Source organism: Brettanomyces nanus, chromosome 1 (assembly GCF_011074865.1).
Source record: "Brettanomyces nanus chromosome 1, complete sequence".
Taxonomy (NCBI): domain Eukaryota; kingdom Fungi; phylum Ascomycota; class Pichiomycetes; order Pichiales; family Pichiaceae; genus Brettanomyces; species Brettanomyces nanus.
This window is the reverse complement of record NC_052374.1, coordinates 880,979-906,420: the sequence shown is the minus strand read 5'-3', so window position 1 is coordinate 906,420 and position 25,442 is coordinate 880,979. Positions and strand designations below refer to the sequence as shown.

Here is a 25,442-nt window from a genome sequence, read left to right as displayed (position 1 = left end):
GAGCGAGCCCAGTACGTCATACGAGATATGTGGGCGGCGGGGTGGAAAGCGGAGCAACGAGAGATTTGGGGTGGGCACGACCGGAAGGACTGCAGGGTACCGTGGCATATCGCCGTGGAAGTCACCGGGCGATCTATGAGTATGCATGCGGCTTCAACTTCTTCCTTCCTCCCCCTCCCCTCCACTGCATGGAAGAATCTCTACACCACTCAATTAAATTCGTCTGGACGTCTATTTTCAACATCTCCCTCCCTCCATGTCCATTTACCTTACAAACAGAAATAAAATGGGTAAAGAACTTATTAGAGAAAATCTTGTCAAACCGTGAGTATTCAGCACATGACGTAAATCATTTACCGGATATACTAACTGCATACAAAGTTACGTCCACACTCCATTGGATAAGAGTACAAAGGCATCAGACTTTGCTGCCTCTAACTTCCCCATGGTGGCTATGTTCATGAGAAACAAGGCTCTCTCATGGTCTGCATTGTTTATTGCTGTGCAGTCTTATTTGAACGATCCTCTAATTAAAGATCCTTCAGATCAGTCGCAGCCTGCCATATTGAAGGTGGTATTCGCATTCGTTGCAGTGACCACTAGTTATTTAGATATATTATTTCCTCAGATGAACCCTGCTGTTAACATGCAGGCTATTAATGCTGCTGCTGCTGCCACTGCCACTGCCACTGCCACTGCCGCTACGGTTACTGCTGCCACCGGATCTAACTAGATATACTTCTAATATACACTACTTATCTACTACCCGCTTTTTCCTCTTATTACCCATTTTTAAAGGCAAAACCTTTGGCTTCCTCTTTAGCCTCGTTATTAAGTTGTGATCGAACTTGGAATGACATGTAGGACACCTTTCATCGTCAGGGATAACACTTAAAATACACAAACACACAGAGCATACGTAGCCCACGTCAACCAACTTATTCGTAATGAAACATGATGCTCTGAAGTCAATGGAAGTGTTTGTAGGCAGAACCACAATGGGTCGAAGCAGTGGATCAATGAATAGTGCTGTCGAAAGATACTGAATCAACCCATCCGGATTGTTAATATGTATATAAACGCCATTTGTAGCGTCCGAGGCCTGCTGCAAGAACGTTGAGTCGGGTCCAAGCTTACACACATCAACAGAAATCTTCATCTTCTGTGCTGCAAATATCGAGTTCATGATAGAAACGTAGGGAAGAGCAGAGTCTCCACTGACACTGATACACAGCACTCGGGCCTTTAAACCTGAATGCTCGTCTGATTTCTGCAGCCGATTTATGTAACTTAAAGCCTGTGAAAGAGCCCCAGATAGAGTTCCCTTGATATGTGTGTTTCCTTTATTCACCATACTCTTTAACTTGCTCGGCTCCTCTTTTATAAGGCTATCCAACTTATCCACGATACTCTCATCGACGATTCGAAACTGCCTGTATATTCCAGAAGCTTTCAAGATATTGTCAGCATTCATTCTGCGCCTCTTACTATTCTGTTCGCTACCGTCACTACTATCGTCCCGGTCATCAAACCATGGATATACCAACTCAGCACCATGCAAATAGCTGTTCGCTATATATAGAGCAACTTTATTGCCACTGTTTAAAGCCATATGAGAGTTGAGCATCACAAGTAAAGCAGACACAACATTTTTGAAATCTAAAGTGCCTGAATCCATCAACTTCTTCCACTCTAATGGACTAACATCGAGAATTACTATGAGAAGGGAAGGTGTCTCATCCACAACCCTGTGGAGGTTTCCTTTACCACTTTGCACATCCACAAATGCTCTATCTGCAATTGCATCCATTTAAAAACAAAACAGACTGTTTGTCCCCCTAAGAAAGTAAAGTCGACGGGAGATGGTCGGTGGTCTCTTAAGCTCTTTTCTCTATAATGCTTAAAAAATTCCACCTCCTTCCATGCACCAAAAAAAAAAAAAGTATATAAGGTGGGTGAAATCTCTCGAAGTGCCAAGAACTTCATATAATCTTCAAAGCTTATCAATAGAATGGATGGATTATTGAAATGGTCTCTTGCACAGCAAGGAGGTAATGATGAGGCCAAAGAACGTGCTGGAAAACCGGATCCAAACGCGCTAGCCCAGTTATTGGGTATGGGACATTTTAAAGATGACCCTTCTCTGATGAAAGAAAGTGCAGAAGTGCTTAATAACAAAGAATCCACGAAAGATCAGTTGAAAATAGCCTTTGGAAATATGGAATTGCTAATAGAGAACTTGGATAATGCGAACAACTTGAAGAATATGGATCTTTGGCCCGCTGTTTTACAGCATTTGAATAATGAGGACCCTGATATCCAAGCTTTAGCATGCTCCTGTATCGGTTCTGCCGTTCAGAATAATCCACGTTCACAGAACGATTTTTTGGATCAGTGTAAAAGTAGCAACTCTGAATGGTTCGATACGATTTTGAAGCATGCCCTTGATACTGACCCAGATCATAATCAGCTTAAGATGAAGGCATTGTATGCGTTGTCCAGCATCACGAGGCACAATGCCACTGCCTACAAACTGTTTGAAGTATTGGATGGGTGGAAGGTAGTTTCTGCAGTATTGAATGATGCAGAGGCTTCCAGCAAATTGAAGCTGAGGGCATTATCCTTACTTACTTCTCTACTTTCTGAGGAGGAGGAGGACGCCGACCTTTCTAGTGAACAAGGCCGGGAGAAGATTCGGAGAATTCAAGAAGATAAAGTAGTGGATTCCATGATTAAAACATTGGACAGTGATGGAGACATTAACTGCAATGACCGTATTATTCACCTACTAGCAGTGTTGATCAGCCATGGATACAAATTCAAAGGAGACGAGGTCTCTCAGATTTCCCTTAAATTGAAGCAACTTGAACCAATAAAGGATCGTCTTAACGAGGACGACCTCAAAACACTAAAGTCAGTACTTTCATAGGTAACTTATACCAAAAACGCTTTTTTTTTGCCAATCTTTACTAACTCTTCTTTTACAGGACGTTTGCCAAGGTTAACTATAGAAAGCGGGTATATCATAATCATAGCAAATAATCTAAACTATATGAGTTCTTCACCATCTTCGGATAAGAGCACTTTGCGTAGCACGTTCTCCACATTACTTCTGACCACTGGTCGGCCTGCAGAATTGACAAGCTTATCACCTTGTTGCAACATAAGCATCAATTCCGTCACAGATTTGATACCTGTTTCATCAACAAGCTTGTCTGCAGAACTCGTGGTCATAAATTTGAATTGCTTCAACATCTCTATGAAGGAGCCCCGGGCATCTTTACCCGATCTAATCTGACCTATGTTTGAGAAATCCAAATTTCTCTCCAAGTTATCTATATATTTACTGGCCAATGTGTAACCGAGGCTCTTGAGCCATTCCACAAGATCTTTAATTCCCTTTATAGGAAATAAATGGATATCATGATCAACTTCGTAGCGTAGTAATTTCGCTTGAACCTGTTCAGCGGTAAATTTGACCTCACCACCATCCATATCCTTGATGTTCTTCCTTCTTCTCTTACGTTTGGTAGTTTCTGAATTATCTGAGGATTCCGTCTCTTGGGTCATCTCTTGCCTTACCTTATTGATGTACTCTTTGTTTTGACGGGATCTCACACCCTGTAAGAACGAGTCATATCCAGATAAAAACACCACCAAACGATAATCCGCATAGGTCTTTCTCATGGAACGAATGGTATCCCCCAAAAAATGAGATTTGAACATCTGGGGAAGTTTCTTGGAGTCCACGTATAATCCAATCATCTTCTCATTTTCTAAATGAGTCTTCACGGGAACGAAGGCTCCCTTAGCTTTATAATAAACGGAGTTAACTTTGCGCTGAAACATAATACTTGGATAGTTATCAGGATTCTGGTAGGCGGAAAAGTGCATTGGCTTCAAAAACTCTGTAAAGTTGGGATTGATCTCCTTGAGTTCGTCCATAAGTTTCACATCAAATGACACAGTCATCTGAGCTATAAGCTCGGGCTTAGTGTGTGACACAAGGTTAACTTGTTTTAGAAGCTTTGGATCATTACGTTTGGCTGTTTCCAACATTATATGAAGTTCCGAGTCCGTATAATGCGGTGTAGACAAACATGAATGAGATGTCTTTGGCTCCAGAGTGGTATTGATAGGTTGATAGTTGTGAATCTGGTGTAAAGGCGAGCTTCCAGTTGCTGCAGTACAAGTTAAGGGCCGAGATTCATTAGCATCCAGCAAACCTTCAATCACGATACTATCACTGTGATTTGATATGGAGCTGATGTCACTGTATGATTGGATGTGCTGATTAGATGCTCTGGACCGACGACAAGAGATCGAAGTATACTGGGACGTTGGCACACTAAAATCGATAATTTGATCTGACGATGACTCGACGGTTATGACTCCAGACTGACTACTTGGACAATCAGTTTCACTCTTTTCACTCTCGACTGATAACACTCTTGCAGCGTGTCTGGAACGAATGGGTGCTAACTGCTGAGAAGAAGATGGAGGAGAAGACGAAAGTAGCAATGCAACTGCTTTTGACGATTGTTTTATTCCAAGAAGATCACATAACTGATCGGGATCACTATAGATCAATCCATTATGGTCGTCAGAGAATTCATCGATCTCGTCAACATCTATAACGTTTTCCAATGGTTGACTAAAAACAGTGTTAGTAGGAAAAAATGCATAAGAGGCTGGAAACAAAGCTTACTCTCTATGTGGCGAAGTATCTAGGTTGATGACTTCTATATCAGACATCGAAGTATGAAGAAGTAATGATATACAGTAGGATTCAAAATAAAAAATAATGCGCTACATAAATAATATTATATGCGCAGAAATTGATTAGGCTACAAATACTCCTTCTGTACATCGTTACACCCCAAAGTAAAAGGTGTCTTCTCAGCCACCCACTTCCATCATCGGTCACGTAAGTCACATCAGCCACATCAACAGCAACTCATCCCATCTCCTCAGCCCCTGCCTGACCCTTAACCAGACGAGACACATCACCTAACTACGCCGTAGGAACTTCCATAACATCCAGACACCACTTTGATTGCAGATTTTTGATGCAGCACATGCATGGACTTCTTGGTTGTGGCAACTAAGATATTACAAGGTAATGGACAAATATCATGCCAGTAAATAATCATGATGGTGGTCAACTATCCCAGTAGGATAAACATGCTACTAGTTCGAGTCCGGGCATATATCTTAAGCTCTAATTCCGACCCCACATATGCCGTAATTATTCGACTCCCTTCCCACCCGCATTCGCTCCACTTTCGGTTGCTCCTGTTTACGTTTTAAGTTAAACCAAGTTGACTATTCTGGAAGCCTCCGAAAAACTTTTTTATGCTGCTGCGGGAAAATTGTTTGTATGTTTCCCTTTTTAGTGCCGCATGTCCTTTTGCTTTATTTTGACATCATTTCTTTAGAGAGACTGAGTCTTTGGTTTTAGCTTTGACTTTAGTTTTTGTTTTTGTTTTGCCATTCTACAGACTCTAGCTAATTCTTCCGAATATACTTCTGTTCCATTACAAATGTTCTTTACTTTAGTCAATAGGACCCTCACGGCTATTCTAATTGCCGGTGCCACTCTTTGTCTTTTGTTTATTATCCTTTCTGGTGCCGTCAACCATTCCCCTTTCAATCAATTCTACTGGTTACAGGCTCATACTGCAGACATAAAAAATGCGGGGGGTAGTGTTACCAGATGGACTTACTGGGGTGTCTGCCATCCTAACAGTGTGAATTCCTCAAAGAACGGCAACTGTACTCAGTTGGGTCCAGATATCCCTCTTTCTCCATTCGATAACTTTGGAAACAGCACCAGCTTGCCTCACGAATTCGTTAGCAACAGAGACACTTACTACTATCTTTCGAGATTTTCTTTCCCATTGTTGTTCGTAGCCTTTGGGTTTTCTGCTATTTCCTTCATCGGTCAATTCCTCACTCCTTGCTGGGCTGCCATGAGACATGTTACTTTCTTCTTTGTCTCCCTTGGTCTCATCTTTTGTCTTGCAGGTGCTGCTTGTCAAACTGCCGTTTCCGTGTTGGCAAGAAAGCAATTCACTAACTCTAAAATGGCTGCCAAGATTGGCGCTTCCATGTTTGGATTGGTTTGGGCTGCTACTGCTTGTCTTCTCATTGTCTTCTTTCTAACATGCTGTTCTTCTCTGCGCAAGGCTTATACTGTTCACAGAGAAACTTATGCCAATGATCGGGCTCTTGAATTGAACGAGGCTCAACAACAGGACGGTTTCCAACCTATCGTTCCTGGCCAGACATTGGCTGACGGTTCGCAACCTCAACTGGCCACTGTTCCTGGTGGTTCTGCTCCGGTCGGTGTCCAGCAAACACTTTCTCCAAGCGAAACTGGCGATGACTATCTCCAGTCTCAAGGAGCACTTCCTTCCAACGAGGGAGGTATCAGGTTCTTCAAAATTAAGAGAAATAACAAGAATACCGATGAGGAATCTCTATAAGAGTCCTCTAAACAACAGCAACAACAACAACTTTGATACCACTTTAAGTGCACTCTAACTAATTCTTTCTATCGTTGATGTGTTTGTTGTTAGCACATACCCCCTTCATATTATCCCTGGTTACTTTTTTTCCTTTATTCTGTCCCTTTTTTATCTTATAACTTTATTGTTTACTCCTCCTATCCTTCTTATTTCTGCCCGTTGCTTTCTAATACAATTTGCATATTGTACTTATTACATACTGGTAACTGTGTTCACAAGTAGAGGGTGTATCTGGAGCTCAGCATTGGTAAAGGCTTTTTTGGTCTGCTCCACCAATTCGCTGTTTTTCGGGAACCTGCCTATCTTAATGAGAGTAGACAGTCCTTGAAGATTCTCATATACAAACTCCATCTTAGCTTCGTCCAACGACCAGCCTAGGCATCCATCTACAGGATGCTCCTTAATAATCCAATTGGTAATATCTGAGACATTGCGTGCGATAGCATCAGCGTACGTGGTTAGAGCCTCACAATCAGGTGCAATTTCGACTTCCAGAAGAATCTGGTTCAACTGATCTGCTCTATTAATCTCATCTCTATACAAGTTCTGCTTCTCAAATTTGAATAATAACAGATCCTTAGTAAAGAGATCTCGAAACTTCTGGTTATAATTGAAAAACACAAAGCAGGACGAGTCGAAAACAAGTTCAACAAGTGCTTTATTAGCCACTATAATGCCCTTTAACCAATCAACCATTCTCTTCTCAGTCATTGCTGGAACAAGAGTGAAATCGAGTCCCAAAACAACAGTAGACAAATGCTGAGAAACCAAATCACGAAGCTCGTGATCATCATCACTAAGGAATCTAAACAACAATGCCACAACTTTCATTTCTTCTTTGGAAATCTCGCTGCTTCTTTCATCATGAAAGTAGTTTGTGTTGAAACCAATCAAAGATCTTAATGCAGCACTTCTCTCCGGGTATTCTAGATCATCATCAACCAACAACCTAACCTTTTCAAGCCATATCACAAAGAAAGAGTCCAATCCTGGAGTTTTCTCTAGTGCCAAACTTTTACCAACCAGTGGTCCAAGCGCTTCAATGCAGGCAAGTTTGAGAAACTTGTTAGCAGATTCTGAAGACGACAATAATGCCATCAATAGTTTAATCCTGTCTAGTTCAGAACCCTGAGAAGAGGTTACTCCCTTCTTCACCAAAAGCTCGTTAAGGAGCTTCAAAGAACGAGCTTTGATATAAGTCCAAGCTGGCAGTTGAACCAATTTCCATAGACACCTTACAACATCGTTAGCTTCTTCAGCTGTCATCTCATCCTCATGGTTCTCACAAAATGTAAGAGCGCTTTTTTGGACCTCATACAATTCAGATAACAAACACTCACTGACAACTATTCGGAAAATCGTCTTCTGAGACAAGCGATGCTCTAAAACTATCTGACATGCTTCACTCACTGCCAATTGTTTGCCGCCATTTAATCTTGAGCCCAAATTGACGTGATCTGCCAACCAGTTCTGCATACAATCAAGCTCAGTGCCATAGTCAGTTAAGTCATGAAACGTGGAAACCAATTTAAAGTATTCTAGTTGAATAGGGTAGCATGGGATGGCTAGCACATCATCTAACTTCGACATGACAATTTTCTTCACCTCTGATATCATCGACTGGGCCGTCAGGTCGATTGATGAGGCCTCTCTGGACCAGCCAAAGAGTCCTTCCCTCAATCGGAAGAGCAACTCCTTCGATGCCAACAATGCACCATGGGCCATATTCAAATCTTTAGTAGTTGATGTCACAGTAGAAAGTCTTTCGGCAAGCTCCCATCTCAAAGCTTTATGCGACGAGAGCAAAGCAGGAAGAGATCTTGCTGCCATCTCTCTCACTTTCCACTGCTTACTGCACAAGCATTGCAATATCAACGGGCGGAAGGCATCCAAACTCGTGTAGTTTGGAGTCGGATCTAGTCTACCCATAATCGTAAGAATGGGGAAAATTCTCTGCACCTGACGAGCATCACTGAGACCTGATTCAATAGCCTGTTGCAAGTTTCTGAGAAATGTTTCCTTGATGGAGCCAAACTTCGTAAAGAAAAGCTTTGCAGGATAAGTTGGTAAGAAATTATTACGAAGCTTCCTGGATGAAAACATTCTGTTCTCAAGGGCAGTGAAAAGCATCACTGCACAGTTTCTTATAGCCCATATTGGTGATTCAAACGATTGTAGCGCCAACTCCATAGCTCTGTCAATATATAACACGGAAACTTCCGACAATGCTTTGTCTACAAAGAAAGCTTTAATGCAATTGAAAGCGTTCACCTGAGGAAGGCTGACGTTTTCCATAGTTTGGTCAGCATCTGCCGGTTCTTGGGCTATAACCATTAACTTGTCGAATGTAGGCCCAGCCAGTTCAGGATCAGCAGTAAGAATACCGTTAATAAGGAAAGGAATGCCAGCGGATCGACGGGTGATGAAGTTGGATTTTTCGGTAATCAGTTGTAAATTGGATTTCAACCAATCCCTAGTTACTAGAGAAATCTCTGGTGTTTTATGACATCGCAAGCAGCAGGCCACAAATGTTGGATAAACAGCTGAGAATGCACCTCTATGACGAATAGTGGCAAGCTGTTTCATTAGGAGAGGTCCAATCTTTAATAGCTGCTCCTTATTGAGCGGTGCGTTGATTATGGCAATTTCGAGCATACCGGTGGACTCTTTCAGCGTTCTCCAAGCATAACTGGATATTATCTGAGTTCCCTTACCATATGTAGCTTCCAGCTCTGGACTGTAACTCTTCTCAATCTCCTTGGGTAAGTTACCCTCTGGAGAATCATGCTGTAATACCCCTTTGGATACATTCCAGCCATCAATAGCCTGATAAATAAGTCTATTGAGCATATCTATCATGAATTTGTCATCCCGAAAAGTTTTATCAAAGTCAATTATCTCAATAATAAGCTTAAAGGCAGCAAAATACCCCTGAATGCTATATTTAAAACATGCAGAAGCAATATCGCTCTTGGCTATGGCGATTCCTTGTGCCAAGTGGTCGTTCAAGCTCGAAAGAAGTTCTCGACAGGAGTCCTTCTCGTTATTATTCTGATACAACTGAAACAAGAAACAAAAGAAACGTGCTCCAGAATCAACGTTTTTACCTTTGAGATCTGCCAACAGCTGTAATGCTCTAACTTTGGCAAGCTTCAAATCGGTGTTGGTCAGAGAAAGGGGGGATATAGAAAGGACATTCACAGCACTATTCCTGTTATCCTCGTAATCATCGGAGATATTGTCGATCATAACTCGCAGTAAATATGAAGAATAGACTGCAACATCAAACGGATAATGAACAACTTTAAACTTATCATGATGCTCCTCTCTCACTCTTGAGTCCAATCCAGAATGAATAAGAGCAAGCAATACCATAAAGGCAAAAGCCTTCCGCTGGTGTGAAGACCCAGGCTTCAAATTAAACACCGAAAAGTCCAGCAGATTCTGTAAGAACTGCCGGCCCAACTCAATGTCATGCTTTTTCGATTCGATTTCTTCTACGAACCGCTCAGGATCCTTTGACTCCATATTTTTATAGTCCCTTTGTAATTTATGAGTAGAGTCTCTAATTCTCAAAATGAACTTCTTTAGCAGAGAAAACATCTTATTTCTAGTTTCCACGTTCATTTCTGAAAACAATGCATCCAGGCAGGAGCTAATAAGATCATATAAATAGGGTTTGATGGGACTAGAATGCTTGGGACAACTCACTAGTAAGGAAAATGCAGTGACTTTGAAATACTCATCGTCCTGAATCAGCAGGCTTTCCACAGTATGCAAGGAAAGAAGGGGATTCTCGCCATCAAATGGCTCTATAATGATAGAAGTAGATTGTGCAACGGTAAGACAGCCTAGTAGCATGGTGATATCATTCTCAGAATTGACTCGCTTGAGAAATGCCTCTGTGGCAGTCTTTGAGATCTTGAAAAGTTGAGGTAAAAGGTAAGTTTCTATACCTTGTCTTAACTGGAGGTTCTTGAGACTAATGATTAGATCATCGCACCAGCAATCCATCCATTCGGATTCATTCTCACTGCTATACATGTTTCTAAGCACCATAACTATGGCCTTGCCAACATTTGTAGCCAAAGAGCTTGACCATATGTATTCTAATGAGTCTCTAACAAAGGTTGGTCTCTTTTGGAGAATAAAATCAGCAGGCTCAACCTGCTTATAGAGATGCTCTATCAGAAAATAAAAGACTCTCATCGAATAAGGAATTTGCAAAGCCTCTAAAGTCCACTTTTGAAATAGCTGTTTCCTAAACTGATCATCTTCAGTGGCCGTAATGAAGCTCATCAACTTGATGAACATTTCTTTCAGAGCATTTCCAAGAGGAGATCCTGAATCCGTCCAAAAGTCAATGACATAATGGAGAAGCGAGTCTGCTGTATCGGTGGAAACAAACGAGCTCAATTCCTGGGCGTATCGAATCCTCGTGGCTGACTTCTGTGAATACACTAATTGAGATGCTCTAGACAACCACACAGCCATAGCATCACACGCCACTGTACGATAGTCTGTGGTTTCAATGTTGACATGATTCTTCGAAAGAGCGTTCAAGATTCTTCTAGGAACCTTGTTCAAGAAGACAATCTGCCCAGTTTGTTCATCGATATAGTTTCGACGCTTTATGAGGTATCTCTTAAGGTCGAATAGCTTCTGACGGCTTAGTTCTTCAAAGCAAGACTCGTCAAACCAGCATGGATCAATGACAGACATTATAAAAGAAAGCAACTATATTTCAGTCAAGTCCCTTCTTATGTCCAAATGTGAAATCTTTCAAAAGGATCTAAAAAAATTTCTCTAACTCATCCTCTTTCACATGTATCTCCCTCTTTCACGAACAAAGAAAACTTTCAAGATTCGCGTCGGATCGAAATCTGGGCTGAGCCTACACCGCAAGGCTGCCATAATCAGTTAGTTGGCTTGTCTTGACGGGTGTCTCAATTCTAAAGCGTCTTCTCTCATTGTCATCATGGAAGAGAAATATATAGGTTTAGCACTAGCCGTCTCGTCTTCTTTTGCCATAGGCTCATCCTTTGTTCTCACAAAACTCGGCCTCTTAAAAGATGGATCACGTGGTGAGTCCTATACTTACGTCAAGAACCCTGTTTGGATTTTAGGTACTGCTCTTATGGCCATTGGAGAAATAGCCAACTTTGCTGCCTATACTTTTGCACCGCCTATCCTAGTCACTCCTTTGGGTGCTCTTTCCGTCATTATTGGTGCCGTTCTTGCAGCCATATTTCTCAAGGAAACCTTGGGTGTTCTTGGAAAGATGGGATGTGCCATTTGTTTGCTTGGATCCGTCATTATTGTTCTTCATGCTCCTGGTGATAAGGAGGTGACCACAGTCGACGAAATATTGGATTATGCTGCTCGTCCCATGTTTCTACTGTATGCTACTGCAGTGGTAGTGTTTTCCTTCTTTATGATCTACAAAGTTGCGCCTAAGTACGGCTCGCAGAATCCTATGGTGTACATTTCAATCTGCTCTGCGGTCGGTTCCATTTCTGTTTGTGCCATTAAGGCTTTTGGTATTGCTCTTAAGTTGACATTTGGTGGAAGTAACCAGTTTACACACGTCTCCACCTACCTATTTATTATCACAGTTGTTGTCTGCATTTTGACACAGATGACCTTTTTCAATAAGGCCTTAGCACAGTTCGATACTTCCATTGTCAATCCGCTCTACTATGTTACTTTCACTACAGCCACACTTTTGGCTTCTTTTATTCTATTCTCTGGTTTTAATACCACTTCTGCTGTTGATGTCATATCTTTACTCTGCGGCTTCCTTATCATATTTTCCGGTGTATACATTCTCAACATTTCAAGGAAAAATCCTGAGGAGGTTAGTCGTGAAGAGTTTTTCTCTACCAATAAGGATGGATTAAGTGATATCTCCTTGAACAATGATATCTCTGCCTATCAGATCCGAAAGTCCATTGAAACGAAAAGACCAAAACTACATCAGGGTACAACCAGCATTAACAATACCGACCAGTATTATCAGATTCCTAACGAAAATTCAGCCTCTTCAGCTAGAAGATCGGATAGTTTCGAATTGTGATTCATTCTCTCTATCGATTCTCTCATAATAAGCCCATTATTATTAACAATAAAATATAGTTAGATATATCAAATCAAATATTATCAATATCCAATTCCTCATCAGTATCGTCTGCACTTCCAGTGCCAAACTCAAAGTTGGCGTCCTCATCCTCGTCCATATCAAACGTACCGGTTTGGTTGATCTTAGCACCTTCCGGTAATTCGCCCATTGAAACCAACGTTCTGGCCTCATCAGAGTTATATTTGTGCACCACATCACATTGTTTATCTTGGAAATCCCTTAATGCAACCAATACAATATCTCCCTGCTGCATCCAAACCTTCTTTCTCAATTTTCCTCGGATATGTGCAATTCTCTTCTCTCCATCAAAACATGTTGCTTCAACACGTCCGTTACCTAACATCTTTGTGATTTGTGCGTATTCCTGGTCCTCTTCTCTGAGTACAAGCTCTCTCTTTTGAGAGTAGTTTTCATGCTTTCCTCTTCTTCTATTTTTTCCTCCTTTACCTTTACCTCTGTTACCCATGATTCCAGTACTTTGATCAATCAATGAAGAAGAACACCATAAAACTACTTGAGCTAAGAAAAAATTTTCAATTCTTTTTTATTTTTCACTTTTTCACTTTTCAATTTATATTTTTTTTTTTAGACGCTACGCGATACCTGAATAATTGGCTCAAGACTAAACTCAACAACTTATTCAAGACAGGAGGGTAGAGGCGTCAACTTCCCAAGTTATTCAATGGATCCTTTTGAAGCTCGCATTTATTTTGCTAAACAGCTTGTCGCTCTAACGCCTTCCAAGGTGGCAGCCCAAGAGCTCATCCGTTTCCTTATACACTATTCGGGCATCCAGAACGACTTGTATCCTGCTGTCCTTGAAACTCTTCATAAAGTGGACCTGAACTATCGTATCAATATCCTTCAATTTCTTAATGATTTAATTTCTACTCTGGTTCTTGATCCAAAGCATTTCTCTACCATATCTCCTGCTTACGGTTATGTCAGACTCACTGTTAACCAGCTGCCGTCAATATTAGCTCAAGTGCTACCTCGGAAACCGGATCCGGATTCTATTGTTTCTATGGATCCAAAGCAGCTCGAAGAAATGCGATGCCTTACAAACCTCAGGGCCTCCTACTCAATTTTGATCGATATCTCTAAGTTACTCCAGTTTCCCGACTTGGAAACCTATGTCGACCAATTCGATGCTACGTTACTCACCCAAACTGATGTACAAAGTATTAAGCAGGATAAAACTTTCGATGAGGCATATATATACGAAACCGTCGCTAATAGAAAACCGATTGATCAACCTGAATTGGTTCCTCTTCTGCATCAGGAGAAGATGTTCATAGAACCTCTCACTGATAGCTGGAAGTTCATACTGGCCAAGAAGAGGCAGAGTCAATATGAACGAGTGATGATAGATACTCATCCTGGTAGACTCAAAGACTCTGATTTCTTATCAACTATCTCCACAGTACCTTCTGATCACCGTAATCCATTACTACTTTCTCAAAAGCAGATCCTTCAGCGTATGGAGGCAGATAGAGAGCGTCAGAAAAAGGGAAAAGAGACTTTATGGAGAGTACGCCGGCCAACCAACGAGGTGTCCATGCCGGAGTTCCAACATATATGGCACAGTTTGGACAAATACGATCTTAAAGCTGACCGAGCTTTGCTGGACGAGCTCAACGGATTGTACAACGTTTGTAAGACTCCGGATGTATCTGACTCAAGTGCTCATCACCGTAGACACCTACCTCCGAATCATAGGCCTCGCGGAGGTAGACGAGGAGGGGCGAATTCCAACGTTGTTTCTAGGCACAGGGCCGAATGAAACAACTATACTACTGCCTCTATGTATCATTATCTTCCATGTATAATTATAAAGTCAGAGAAAGAAAATAGATAGATTAGGCCACCCTTGAAAGTGCAATCAAGAGCTCATTCATACCATGCAACTTAAATTCGGCATTCGAGCTGTCGTGAGCTTTGCCCATCTTTACGGTCAACACGTTATTGGCGAACCGCTCTCTACGCTCTCTGAAGAAATTGTACACTTCTTCATTGGTAGGGCTGGTCTCTCCTGTAGCCATAACAAACGTAAGTTGACTCTGGTCAACAATGTAGGAAAGAGCCTTTTGCACAGTATCTGCCTCTTGAACCACGACCATCTTGTTCACTACATGAGCATGTAGGTTCCAGTCATGACCATATAATTCGTTGATATGAGCCATTAGCTCTCCGACAAGCTTGTCCCTGTGCTCGGGTTCGATATCGTGACTTCCCTCTGTGTGGAACCTCACCATAGAAGACTCAGTCTCCACGTAAGCTCCTGGAATTCTAAGACTAAAAGACTTCATCGTGTCCACCACGGCAGACAACCATTCCAATTCCTTATGAGACACCAAAGAAGTAAACTCCAATTCGTTACAGAGTCTAACATACGCACCATTCTCAGAAAGAATTCCCACATCATTCATACTTCTGCACCGCATTCCAAGATCAGCTTTGGTAGAGGAGCTTAATAAATACACTGCATTTGAAGGATCCGATGCCAGATTGTTGATGATACTATCTGTAAGTCTTTGCTGAATAGGGTTGATCTTGGTTCCGTGAACTTCCACGTTGGAAATAAGAACACCAAGGTCAATGATAAACAAACGAGAATAGGTACTACCTGAATCTGTATGTGACATCGAATTGCTCTTCAGAAGAGCATTGTCAACTGCGGCCCACGTTAGCTGCTTCATGTCCCCCGGTTGTTGACTTGTATTTAGTAAACTGGCCTCATCGATATCCTTGAGATCTTGAATAACCCAGTTGAGCGAATCATGGCGTAATACTGCCTCGTGCATAGCCTTCCATCTGCGTCCTTTCTCTTCAGCACTCATTTCAACACTAATTCGAATGGCTTCTGCCACCTGCCTAACATTGTAAGGATTGGTGATCAAGGCACCACCGGACAAAACTGCGGCAGAGCCAACAAACTCACTTAAAATCAACGGTGAATGGTCTTCTGAAGACGCTTCAACGAACTCATGGCACGTCAAGTTCATACCTTCACGAAGAGTGGACACAATAAACAAGCCCGCCTCACTAAGAAGGGCCAAGTACTGCTCAAATTGCAAGTCCTGATTAAGAACGATAACAGGCCTGTCACTAGCAATGTTGTCTCTGCGAGAATTTATTCTATCCACAACAGTAAGAATCTCGTTTTCCATCTTTTCGTCAGCAGCAGCACGCCCAGGAATACAGATAAGTAAGAGAAGAGTCTTCTCTAGATACTCTGGATTCTCGTTGAGAAATCGTTCATAGGCTAGAAGTTTCTCCTTTACACCACGAATCTTGTCCATTTTGTCTCTAGACACGATCAGCATCTTTCCAGCCCATCTGTCCCTCACTAAGACCCTCCAGTTATTCACCACATCACCATTAATGACCTTCTGCAATCCAAAAGCATCAATACCAATTGGATTATGGGTGACACTGATAGTTCTGTTACCGTAATGAATGCCGTAGTCATCAAAGTCTGCCAATAGAAGCCTGTTACAGCTCTGGAAAAAATGGGCGACGTACTCATCGGCTTGCATACCAACACAATCAGCGCCCAACAAACCTTCAAGGATTTGCTTACGTTGAGCCAAGCAACGGAAAACCTCACTGGACGGGAAGGAAACGTGAAGAAAGAAGCCAATCTTAGCCTTAGGTAAAGCCTTACGAACGTAGGCTGGAACAAGCATTAAATGGTAGTCGTGAATCCAAATAATATCGCCTTCTTTATACTTAGCAATTAATTTATCGGCAAACTGACGGTTTACAGTTTCATAGTCTCTCCATGAACCATTGAGAAACTCGTTGGCCTTCTGCTGTTCAGGAAGCTGATAGTGAAGAATAGGCCATAAAACTTGCTTGCAGAATCGATCATAAGCTCCTTCAAAGACATCGTCTGATACATATATTGGGTCGGAAGCGTATTCAGCATTTAATTTCACAGAAATGGCATCTCTGGTTTTCTGAGGAACCAAATCTGAAGGCATACAAGGAGTACCGATCCATTGAACATCTTTCAAATGACCACTTTCGACAGCTTGATGAACGGCGTTACGTAAACTACCGTTACCACGTTCGTAATGAACAACCTTCCAAGGAGCAGTAGCAAACACATTGTTCTGCTCGTTTAGCAAGGACTTGTAATCACGGGAGAAACCGCCGAAGGGAACCACTTTTCCATTGGTAGTCTTCTCAGCAAAGTAGCGATCTAATTGATCATCAGCTCTCTGTCCACTGAGTGGTTTCATCATTGCAGCCGAATCACCATCACCCTCAAATCCGACGTCAGCACCCGCTAATGAAGATCTCTGACGAGGAATAACCTGAGAGCTGGCTCTACGAGCCAACAAGGCTCTGCTCATGCTGCTACCAAAACTACGAGTTGATCTGGTATGTTCCAAGCTTGGTCTAGGAAGAAGCTCTGATACATTAGTAGGAGGGGGAGGATTTCTCAACCTCGAGTGAGGTCTAACATAGGCAGATGCAGAAGAACCGGCCAATCCAGAGGGTGGAATGCCAGATTTGCTTCTCTGAACGGCACCGGTGGGCGAAGAAGTGGAGGCCCCAGAGCCTCCAGAACCCACTGAGCCAACTGCAGGCACCGTGTTAATCTTGGAAGGCGTGGTAGCAATAGCAGACCCAGAGGCTGGAGATTCAGCAGTGGTATTAGTGGCGGCAGCAAAATAGCCGCCTTCAGAACGGGCCTGAGTATCCTCTATCGAAGGAGAGCTTAAAGACAGCCTGGAACTGTTGGGATTGTTGAAGAAAAAGTCCTGCACTGACACTCTATTGGAAGGAGTGAACATTATGGGTTGTTGCTGCTGCTGCGGCTGTTGCAGTTGCTGTTGCAGTTGCTGCCGAAATGATGGCTGCTCAGATGCTTCGCCGCTCGAAATAGAAGCCAATTCGGATTCTTCATAGGACAAGTTAGAAGTGGACTTGTTTTTGGCAAGAGACTTCAAAATGGAGATTGTGGAATCCTCATAGTCAGATTCTTCAGAAGGACTACCAATCCGCGTAGCATTATTGCTATTGAGGGATTCTACAGGCTCAACAATTTCGTCATCGTTGAGCATAGGCACCTTGGATGCCTCAACCTCAAAATGAATTGTGTAAGGAAGAAACAAAGATGCAATATAGATAGTCATTGTGTAATAGAACTCCAAGCAATAAGGAACAAACAAAGAAGAGATCAATCTTAACAGAGAAAATATAATCTCGCAAAATTAGCACTGATCGGAGTTCGCGAGTGCCAAAGTTAACCTGACCTAATCACATTTTGCTACAACTACTGCTGCTCTGATTATGTTGTCATATGTCATTATATAATTCTGTAATTAGCTATTTTACCATGGGACGCTTCTTTAGAAGAAGGAAATCAGCAAGCCGATCAAGGCACCAAGCAAAGTTGAGATGGTCTGCTTGGTAGCGCTGCCACAGTAGGTCGAGGTGATTCCTTCAACAGAACTGCCATTAGTGCTATTAGTGTAGTTGGCATACTGTCCACCATAGCCAGAGGTAGAATTTGAGTAGCTGTCGTTTTTTTCTTGCTGATGGACATCAGTGAAGTCATCGGTGTACTCTTTTTTCCAGAACTTGCGCTTGGACTCATACAAGTTAGCACATAGCATCTTGGTCATATCCGAGTAGTGAACAACCACGGACAAGTCCCCAATAAAAGCCTTATTTTCTTTGTTCAAAGACAAATATGGATCATAGTAGGTAGTCTGAAAGCAAGTAGTGTTGATCCAGCCATGCTTTCCAGATAAGTCACCCACTTGACAGTAGGAATCATCCTGATTGGAATCACATTCTTCAAAAGATGCTTCATAAGGATTGAAATGAGTTCCGGTGGCTTCACAGTCACCGCTTTCTGGAACTTTGTTTTGATGAAGGTGGTAGAAGAAAGGACCTCCTTTTTCTGGCAAACCAGTAATGTCCAAATGAACCTTGGCAGAACTATTTCTGGCAGTGTAAATTTCGATGATACCTTTAATATCACCGGAATCTAGATGCGCCTTGTAAATGGCTCCTTCTGGGTTGTCTAAGTTTTGTGGAGCCTCTTCTGCAGAAACAATAGTAGCTGATATGAGAAGAATTGAACCGAAGGAAGCAGATATTTTATTGAATGAAACCATAATTAAATACTGAAGACTTGATAATGAAAGAACCAACGAGAGGAAGAAAGTAGATAAACTCAAATTATATCAACCGCTCAATCAATTTAAATCAAAATTAAGCGCCAAAATGTATATTTGAAATCCTTTCCTCACAACAATGATTAAGTCGCGATGTAATATTTTTAGATGGCAGCAGAGGCGCAGATATTCTGTCTACCAATTCAATATGGGTTTATGGGGGATAAGTGTATTCATTAGTCTACAGTACCTCTCGCCCTCATGTCTATGTGTAATGAAATTCGATCAAGCTGAATAATTCAATTCCCCGCCCACTGCATCTGCCCATATCTCTGATTGACTCCCTATTGAACTCTGTCTGGCGCTAACTCATTCATCTACTTATCTACCTTCCATTCATGGGGCATTTGGTATTGCACGACCTTAAAAAATATTTCATTTCGATAATTCGGAGAGAATAAAAATTTTTTTCATCTGCCTCCAAAAAAGAAAACTTATCTAATCGCTGAATCTATCGTGGAAAATATCACTATCTGGACTATCCTATGTCTTTCTTTCTTTATCTTTATCCCTTTCTTGCTGATAATTCAGATTTTTTTCTTTGAGAGGAACATCATCTATATTATCATTGTGTTGATCATAATCTTTTCTGTTTGATATCACTTTTCTCTTTAATCGCTTCTCCAAACTTTCAAATCTGGTGACCTTATCGGTTTTATTTCGATCTTCTGTTCAATTGAAGGAAAAAAAAATAACATAAACTCGACCTCGTGTTTGAATTTTTTTTCAGTGATACTCTCCTCTTTTGGAACTTTTCTCCTCTTAGCGTGCAAATACAATGCTACAGGCAGTTCAACAAGACATTGCTGTGAAAAAAGAGTCCACGGCATCGTTATCTACTACACCACCTTCAACAGCAAATATTCCGTCGTCAACAACAACAACTACAACTCCAACGGCAACGACTACAACTCCAACAGCAACACCCTCCAATTATCCGTCAGTTTCCAAATCGGAAACTTCTTCCTCTAAACGATCCGCATCGCCAGTGTCGGCCTCAAATTCTGCCTCGAGTTCAGAACCTGTGCATCCTAACGCCAAAACAACCTCAACTAAACAGTCTAACGGATCTGTGACTACACGTCAAAGTATGTCCACTCCTATTTGTAAGAACTGCAAGACGCAGACAACTCCTCTCTGGCGTCGGGATGAATCTGGTCAGGTACTTTGCAATGCTTGTGGCTTGTTTCTCAAGCTTCATGGAAGACCTAGACCTATCTCCTTAAAGAGTGATGTCATCAAGTCCAGAAATAGAGTCAAGCACAATAACTCCAAGTCTGGGCCTAACACTCCCGAATTAAAAGCCAAAGACTCTAGGGCCAAGTTTTCATCGAAGCAGTACAGACCCAAATCTTCCAGATCTGGCTCTAAACGAAACAGCAACGGTAGCAATGTCACCAGTTCTCAATCTGAGAATGGCTCTAATGGAACTCCGCATTTTGGCTCTATGGCCGCCGTTACTGGCTCAGCAGCAGCAACGACAACAGGAACCACGGCTGGAGCAACAGGGGCTAATATGGGCTCTCCTGCAAATGGAAAATCACCCGGATTACTTCCCTTGCTACCACGTAATCAAAATGGCATTACTTCTCCCGTACAGGCATATGCCTACGGAAACACAAACTCTTGGGTTGGAAAGTCTCAGGTGAATCCTACCATTCACCCGTTACACTATCCTTCTTCGACTCCTGCTCAGTTTGCTTCCAACCTGGCCAGAGTGACGTCTCCTCTTCTTCTTTCGTCTACGGCGCCACCTAAGTTTAACCCATCACAATCTTCTGAAAGATCAAGTTCCCAGCAGAACCTGGGTAGAGATGCGATCCTCAATGCTGCCGGCGCATTAGAGACTCTCAGTCAGCAAAGCTCTAACGACAAGATTCCGGGAATGCGCTTGGATAACAAGGCTCAGTCAGCCAATGGAAATAGCGGTAATGGTAATGGCCTTCCAACACCTTCGGATTCTGCTCATTCGCATACTACTGAGGCGCTTCCTCTTATTGGTTACGGTCGGAAACCTTATTCTCCCTCTACAGAACTTAATGGTTACGCGACACCTCCACTTTTGCCAACTGGCTCCGCAAAGCTTCCTTCCCTAGATTCTGCAACGACAAGACCTGGAATGTCACCAAATTTCGGTGCTTATCAGTCTCAGAACACAGAGAAGTTACCTCCTCTCAAGAATCTTACTCAGAACTCTTCTCCATTGGGATCTAACCCACCAACTCCAAACTTTGGTGCTCAGCAACAGCAGCAGCAGCGATCTCAGATGATTTCGCCCATGCTAGTTGGTTCTGCAGATGGTACACGTCTTCCCTCTTTGGGGAGGTCCCCAATGTTGGCATCATTCCAGCAGCAACAGCAACAACAGCAGCAGCAGCAGACCCAACAGTTCCAATCTCAACAGAATGGATTGACTTCGAATGAAGAGTTGCGGACGCGAATTTCGGAGCTTGAATTAGTGAACGACCTTTACAAGACTCGGATTATCGAGTTGGAAGCTACAGACAATGCTGCCAAGCAAAGGGAAATGCTACTTAAGAAGCGGATCGATGACTTGACGGATATGCTTAGAAGAAGAAAGGAGTACAGATACTCAGGGGAGTATGCAGGTCAAGCTTTGCAGACAATGCGGGGAGTGCCTCAAATATCGGCAATACAAGCTGTTCAAGGGAAGAACCAAATGTCATCTTCGTCTAAACCGCATAATCAGCAACAAAAACCTCAACAGCCCCAACAACAACCTCAACAACTAGCCTCGCCTCCAGTGCCTCAAGTACAGCCCCAGCAAACTCAACAGCAGCCTGGAGGAGATCTCAAGAGAATTAAAGTTGAACCGAATTGAAATCATCGATGTCCTTTGTACCAATTACACTATAATGCCAATAAATGTACATAAATAAAATGCTGAGACGTATTTTTTTCTTTTTGAGGGTGGAGGAGCTGCCTGCAATTTGATGTACTGCTTATTTCTTCTATAGCTTTCAATAATGGGAGACCTTACATTATCAGAGGAGTTTGATGCTGTTGTAGAGAGACTGAATAATTTCCATCGAGACGGAAACCGCGCGGCATTCGTCAAACAATACAATGATCGGCTTGACCAATTAAAGGACCTTGACAACAAGGTAGATCAGTTACATCTTTTCAGCTCAAACGAGCCGCTAGACGACATCAGTACGGATAATTTGAAGTTCCTTGCGATTCCGTATCATCTCGCACATTTTATGGAACAATACGGAGGTGTTAGAAGTGATGGAGCTCCGGATAAACGGTCTAGATTGGTGAACCTACTTCACGCTGATAGCATTTATATGGGGTTCTTACACAGAGCACAGGATTATGGGATTTTAACTAAGGCACAGAGTGAGCTGTTGGATTCACTAAAAGAAAACAATCAACTTGAATTGTCTCAAATTGAAATTAGAGATCCAGTATTGAGGAGACAGAGGAAAATTGAGAACTACAAGAAGGAAAAGGCATTCAGAGAAGCATTGGAAGTGTTAAAGGATAAGGAAAGTATGAAAGAGATGGATGATGAAGTTGTACGCAATATATTACAGGAGCAGTTACAATATTATGCTTTAAAGAGCTTTGAAGCTTTAGAAGGAAACGTAATGGAATTGGAATTGTTGAAGAATGCAACGAGATTTGAGGAACAGGAGGTTCCAACTGAAAATGATTCTGATCGAGAGAGAAAGAAACAGGATCAGAAAGGGAAATTTGATAAGGGATTTACGGATAAAGTTGAATCGATTGATAATCCGGTCTTTTCTGATAAAGGTCGGGTTTTACGTCCATTCACCATCGTTCCCGCTCAGACAAGAGAGCAGATCCGTACCGGAATTCAAGGTACTGGACAGAAACTACCGACGATGACCGTGGAGGAGTTTGTGGATCATGAGCTCAAGAATGGAGGTATGGTATCAAACACAAACGAACATGAAGACAATGACGATAAAGACAACGACCAATATCAAGATAAAGAGACTTATAAACAGAGAGAGCTGGATGAGTTCAAGGACTATCATGCCAAGGGAAGTGGTAATACGAAGGGAAACATGGGCTGAATGTGGTGTAAGGATGCAGAAGCAAATTTGTACATACACCGTTTTATTTTTTTGATTTGGCGACGTTTCGTAATGAAATAAAAACAAAAGAAGCAGGTTTAATGTAGAGTAGATCAGGTCAAGGAATTCATCGATTAGAAAATGAGCTCGTTTGTGCCCGCACAGTTTTCATCCTTCACGTCGAATTTTGACTTTGATACTTTCAAGGTAAGTTTAAATGGGGAGCCGACCGATTTGCTTCGTACCTTCTGTACTAACATTGTTCTCTTGAAGAGTGGAACCAAGAATACCTTCACTTCCAAGCTACAACAGCTTAGAAAATTCAATGACTTTTTTGATGTTAGTCGTGTGAGCAAACCAACTAGCGTGCTCGACCTTCAACGCCGATGTTCCTACAATTTGTCTTACTTCAGCTCCAATTACATGCTTATAGTGGCAGCAATATCGCTTTATATGATTCTCACCAACTATCTTCTCCTTATTTTGATCATATTTGATGCTGCCTCATTATATTGTGTACAGAAATCTTTTGGTATTACTGATGAGTTGGATCTACATATGTTTACCTTGCACAGGAACGTCGTCTACACAATCATCTTGATAATCAACCTTCCTGTTCTCTTCATCTCCAGTCCTATCATCACTCTTCTATGGTTATTCTTTTCTAGTGCCATAATTGTCTTAACTCATGCTTCCTTGATGAATAAGCCTGTTGAGGCTTCCTACTCAGATGCCGTCTAGAATAGATAATGTATATACTTGCCTAATGAGAATGGTTACATAAATAAACATAAATGAGCGTAAATAAATTAAAAGCCCCCCTCTTTATCTCTTATCTACTGATAGCTGAGAGCGCCCTTGTTTACACTTGCTTTACACTTGAGCTCTATTTTTTTACCGCCCTGCAATGAATGCTAGTTTGCTCTGTACCATCATTGCAGTACTAACTGTGACAGTATCTGCCGGTATACCACAGCGTCTGCATCAGAATGTGCTACAAATGGATGATGATTACTCTTCAGGTCACACGTCATTCGCTTTGAAGCACATATTTCACAACGCTGCTGACGGCCACACACACAAACGGTTGGATATTGACGATCAGCTCTTGGATTCACTAAATATAAAGTCTGATGAGCCTTTGAGCGTTACTCAGCAACCGTTTACTCATATATTTGATATGTCTTCAGACACTCAATCGACCATCAGAATGGCTAATCGAGATCCCGATTTTGTTGAGTCATATCTGAATTATGCATTTGAAGCGAGAAATGAATCATTTATTCATCTTGATTGGTCTGAAGAGCAGATCAGTATTCCGAACATCACTGATCCAGAGACGATACTCAACTTGGCAGAGATGTGTTCTGACGCGTACGCTAAACTTCCAAGTGATCCTAGCTGGCGTGATGTAGGAGATCATTATAAACTTGGACGTGGATTTGGATGGAAAAAAGGTGGAGTTAGAGGACATGTGTTTGTAGAAAAGGTCCCTAAACTTGAGGGTAGAAGACCTCCTAAAGTGATTATCGCCTTGAAAGGAACATCCGCCTCCGGTATAGTGATTAGTGATGATATGGATGCGACGGGAGACGACGGAGAAACGGTGGATGGAGACAAATTGAACGATAACCTCTTATTTTCATGCTGTTGTGCTCGTGTTTCGTCTCTTTGGACAACGGTATGTGACTGTTATGAGGGCTCAACATATCAGTGCGACGAGACTTGCATAGAACGTGAATTTAGAAGACCTGATAGATATTACAAGGCGGCTTTGGATATCTACAGAAACGTCTCCAGCGAATATCCGCGTTCCGAAATTTGGATCACAGGCCATTCTTTAGGAGGAGCATTAGCTTCACTCGTCGGACGCACCTATGGACTTCCTGCAGTGACATTTGAAAGTCCAGGAGAACGCCTACCTACAACAAGATTGCATCTTCCGGTTCCACCAGGACTTCCAGAAGAATATGAGCACATCTGGCATTTTGGAAACACGGCAGACCCTATTTTCTTAGGAATTTGTAACGGTGCATCATCATCATGCAATATAGCCGGCTATGCCATGGAAACGCAATGTCATTCTGGCCTCGTTTGCACTTACGACTCTGTTAAGGACTTAGGATGGCATGTTAACATGCTCAACCATCGTCTTAAAAACGTGATTGATAACGTATTGTCAGTTTACAACGAGACAGCACCATGCGTAAGGCCTCCTCCCTGTATGGACTGCTACAACTGGTATTTTGTCGATCATTCGGACGAAAAATACAAGGCGCCTATAAAGTCAAGTTCAACGCCAGCAGGGTCCACACCTACAGATGATCCTTCGGGTGGGAAATGCCTAAAGAGGACATGGTATGGGCGGTGTTACAAGTGGGAAGGGGATGGACCAGAGTGATCAGACCTTCTGCCTCAACAGCATTTTATTCTTTCTCTTATTATTTTACTGGCCGCGTTTTCATAATTACACGAATCGCGACGCGTTAATTTCAGATTCTCAGATCTC

At 42.2% G+C, this 25,442-nt stretch overlaps 14 protein-coding genes across 14 annotated transcripts; 8 read left to right on the top strand and 6 right to left on the bottom strand.

Annotated features, from left to right (window-relative positions):
• Positions 1 to 256: 256 nt before the first annotated feature.
• Positions 257 to 733, top strand: FOA43_000422 (uncharacterized protein; the record flags this gene model as incomplete). Its single annotated transcript, XM_038920754.1, has 2 exons — positions 257 to 324; positions 382 to 733. The coding sequence occupies 2 exons, from the start codon at positions 257 to 259 to the stop codon at positions 731 to 733; spliced, it is 420 nt and encodes a 139-aa protein (XP_038776682.1).
• Positions 734 to 751: 18 nt separating this feature from the next.
• On the bottom strand, positions 752 to 1,810 carry FOA43_000421 (uncharacterized protein; the record flags this gene model as incomplete). The annotated part of the gene is made up of 1 exon (XM_038920753.1): positions 752 to 1,810. One exon carries the CDS (start codon positions 1,808 to 1,810, stop codon positions 752 to 754), a length of 1,059 nt encoding a protein of 352 aa, XP_038776681.1.
• Positions 1,811 to 2,011: 201 nt separating this feature from the next.
• FOA43_000420 (uncharacterized protein) lies at positions 2,012 to 2,929 on the top strand (the record flags this gene model as incomplete). Its single annotated transcript, XM_038920752.1, has 1 exon — positions 2,012 to 2,929. One exon carries the CDS (start codon positions 2,012 to 2,014, stop codon positions 2,927 to 2,929), a length of 918 nt encoding a protein of 305 aa, XP_038776680.1.
• A 119-nt stretch (positions 2,930 to 3,048) lies between these two features.
• FOA43_000419 (uncharacterized protein) lies at positions 3,049 to 4,755 on the bottom strand (the record flags this gene model as incomplete). Its single annotated transcript, XM_038920751.1, has 2 exons — positions 3,049 to 4,654; positions 4,709 to 4,755. 2 exons carry the CDS (start codon positions 4,753 to 4,755, stop codon positions 3,049 to 3,051), a joined length of 1,653 nt encoding a protein of 550 aa, XP_038776679.1.
• Positions 4,756 to 5,543: 788 nt separating this feature from the next.
• Positions 5,544 to 6,488, top strand: FOA43_000418 (uncharacterized protein; the record flags this gene model as incomplete). Its single annotated transcript, XM_038920750.1, has 1 exon — positions 5,544 to 6,488. The coding sequence occupies one exon, from the start codon at positions 5,544 to 5,546 to the stop codon at positions 6,486 to 6,488; it is 945 nt and encodes a 314-aa protein (XP_038776678.1).
• Positions 6,489 to 6,722: 234 nt separating this feature from the next.
• On the bottom strand, positions 6,723 to 11,252 carry FOA43_000417 (uncharacterized protein; the record flags this gene model as incomplete). Its single annotated transcript, XM_038920749.1, has 1 exon — positions 6,723 to 11,252. One exon carries the CDS (start codon positions 11,250 to 11,252, stop codon positions 6,723 to 6,725), a length of 4,530 nt encoding a protein of 1,509 aa, XP_038776677.1.
• A 256-nt stretch (positions 11,253 to 11,508) lies between these two features.
• Positions 11,509 to 12,606, top strand: FOA43_000416 (uncharacterized protein; the record flags this gene model as incomplete). Its single annotated transcript, XM_038920748.1, has 1 exon — positions 11,509 to 12,606. The coding sequence occupies one exon, from the start codon at positions 11,509 to 11,511 to the stop codon at positions 12,604 to 12,606; it is 1,098 nt and encodes a 365-aa protein (XP_038776676.1).
• A 73-nt stretch (positions 12,607 to 12,679) lies between these two features.
• Positions 12,680 to 13,135, bottom strand: TIF11 (Translation initiation factor 1A; the record flags this gene model as incomplete). The annotated part of the gene is made up of 1 exon (XM_038920747.1): positions 12,680 to 13,135. One exon carries the CDS (start codon positions 13,133 to 13,135, stop codon positions 12,680 to 12,682), a length of 456 nt encoding a protein of 151 aa, XP_038776675.1.
• Positions 13,136 to 13,351: 216 nt separating this feature from the next.
• On the top strand, positions 13,352 to 14,452 carry FOA43_000414 (uncharacterized protein; the record flags this gene model as incomplete). Its single annotated transcript, XM_038920746.1, has 1 exon — positions 13,352 to 14,452. One exon carries the CDS (start codon positions 13,352 to 13,354, stop codon positions 14,450 to 14,452), a length of 1,101 nt encoding a protein of 366 aa, XP_038776674.1.
• Positions 14,453 to 14,528: 76 nt separating this feature from the next.
• FOA43_000413 (uncharacterized protein) lies at positions 14,529 to 17,816 on the bottom strand (the record flags this gene model as incomplete). The annotated part of the gene is made up of 1 exon (XM_038920745.1): positions 14,529 to 17,816. One exon carries the CDS (start codon positions 17,814 to 17,816, stop codon positions 14,529 to 14,531), a length of 3,288 nt encoding a protein of 1,095 aa, XP_038776673.1.
• A 216-nt stretch (positions 17,817 to 18,032) lies between these two features.
• Positions 18,033 to 18,806, bottom strand: FOA43_000412 (uncharacterized protein; the record flags this gene model as incomplete). Its single annotated transcript, XM_038920744.1, has 1 exon — positions 18,033 to 18,806. One exon carries the CDS (start codon positions 18,804 to 18,806, stop codon positions 18,033 to 18,035), a length of 774 nt encoding a protein of 257 aa, XP_038776672.1.
• Positions 18,807 to 19,956: 1,150 nt separating this feature from the next.
• Positions 19,957 to 21,708, top strand: FOA43_000411 (uncharacterized protein; the record flags this gene model as incomplete). Its single annotated transcript, XM_038920743.1, has 1 exon — positions 19,957 to 21,708. The coding sequence occupies one exon, from the start codon at positions 19,957 to 19,959 to the stop codon at positions 21,706 to 21,708; it is 1,752 nt and encodes a 583-aa protein (XP_038776671.1).
• Positions 21,709 to 21,853: 145 nt separating this feature from the next.
• On the top strand, positions 21,854 to 22,933 carry FOA43_000410 (uncharacterized protein; the record flags this gene model as incomplete). The annotated part of the gene is made up of 1 exon (XM_038920742.1): positions 21,854 to 22,933. One exon carries the CDS (start codon positions 21,854 to 21,856, stop codon positions 22,931 to 22,933), a length of 1,080 nt encoding a protein of 359 aa, XP_038776670.1.
• Positions 22,934 to 23,727: 794 nt separating this feature from the next.
• FOA43_000409 (uncharacterized protein) lies at positions 23,728 to 25,334 on the top strand (the record flags this gene model as incomplete). The annotated part of the gene is made up of 2 exons (XM_038920741.1): positions 23,728 to 23,733; positions 23,922 to 25,334. 2 exons carry the CDS (start codon positions 23,728 to 23,730, stop codon positions 25,332 to 25,334), a joined length of 1,419 nt encoding a protein of 472 aa, XP_038776669.1.
• Positions 25,335 to 25,442: the final 108 nt, after the last annotated feature.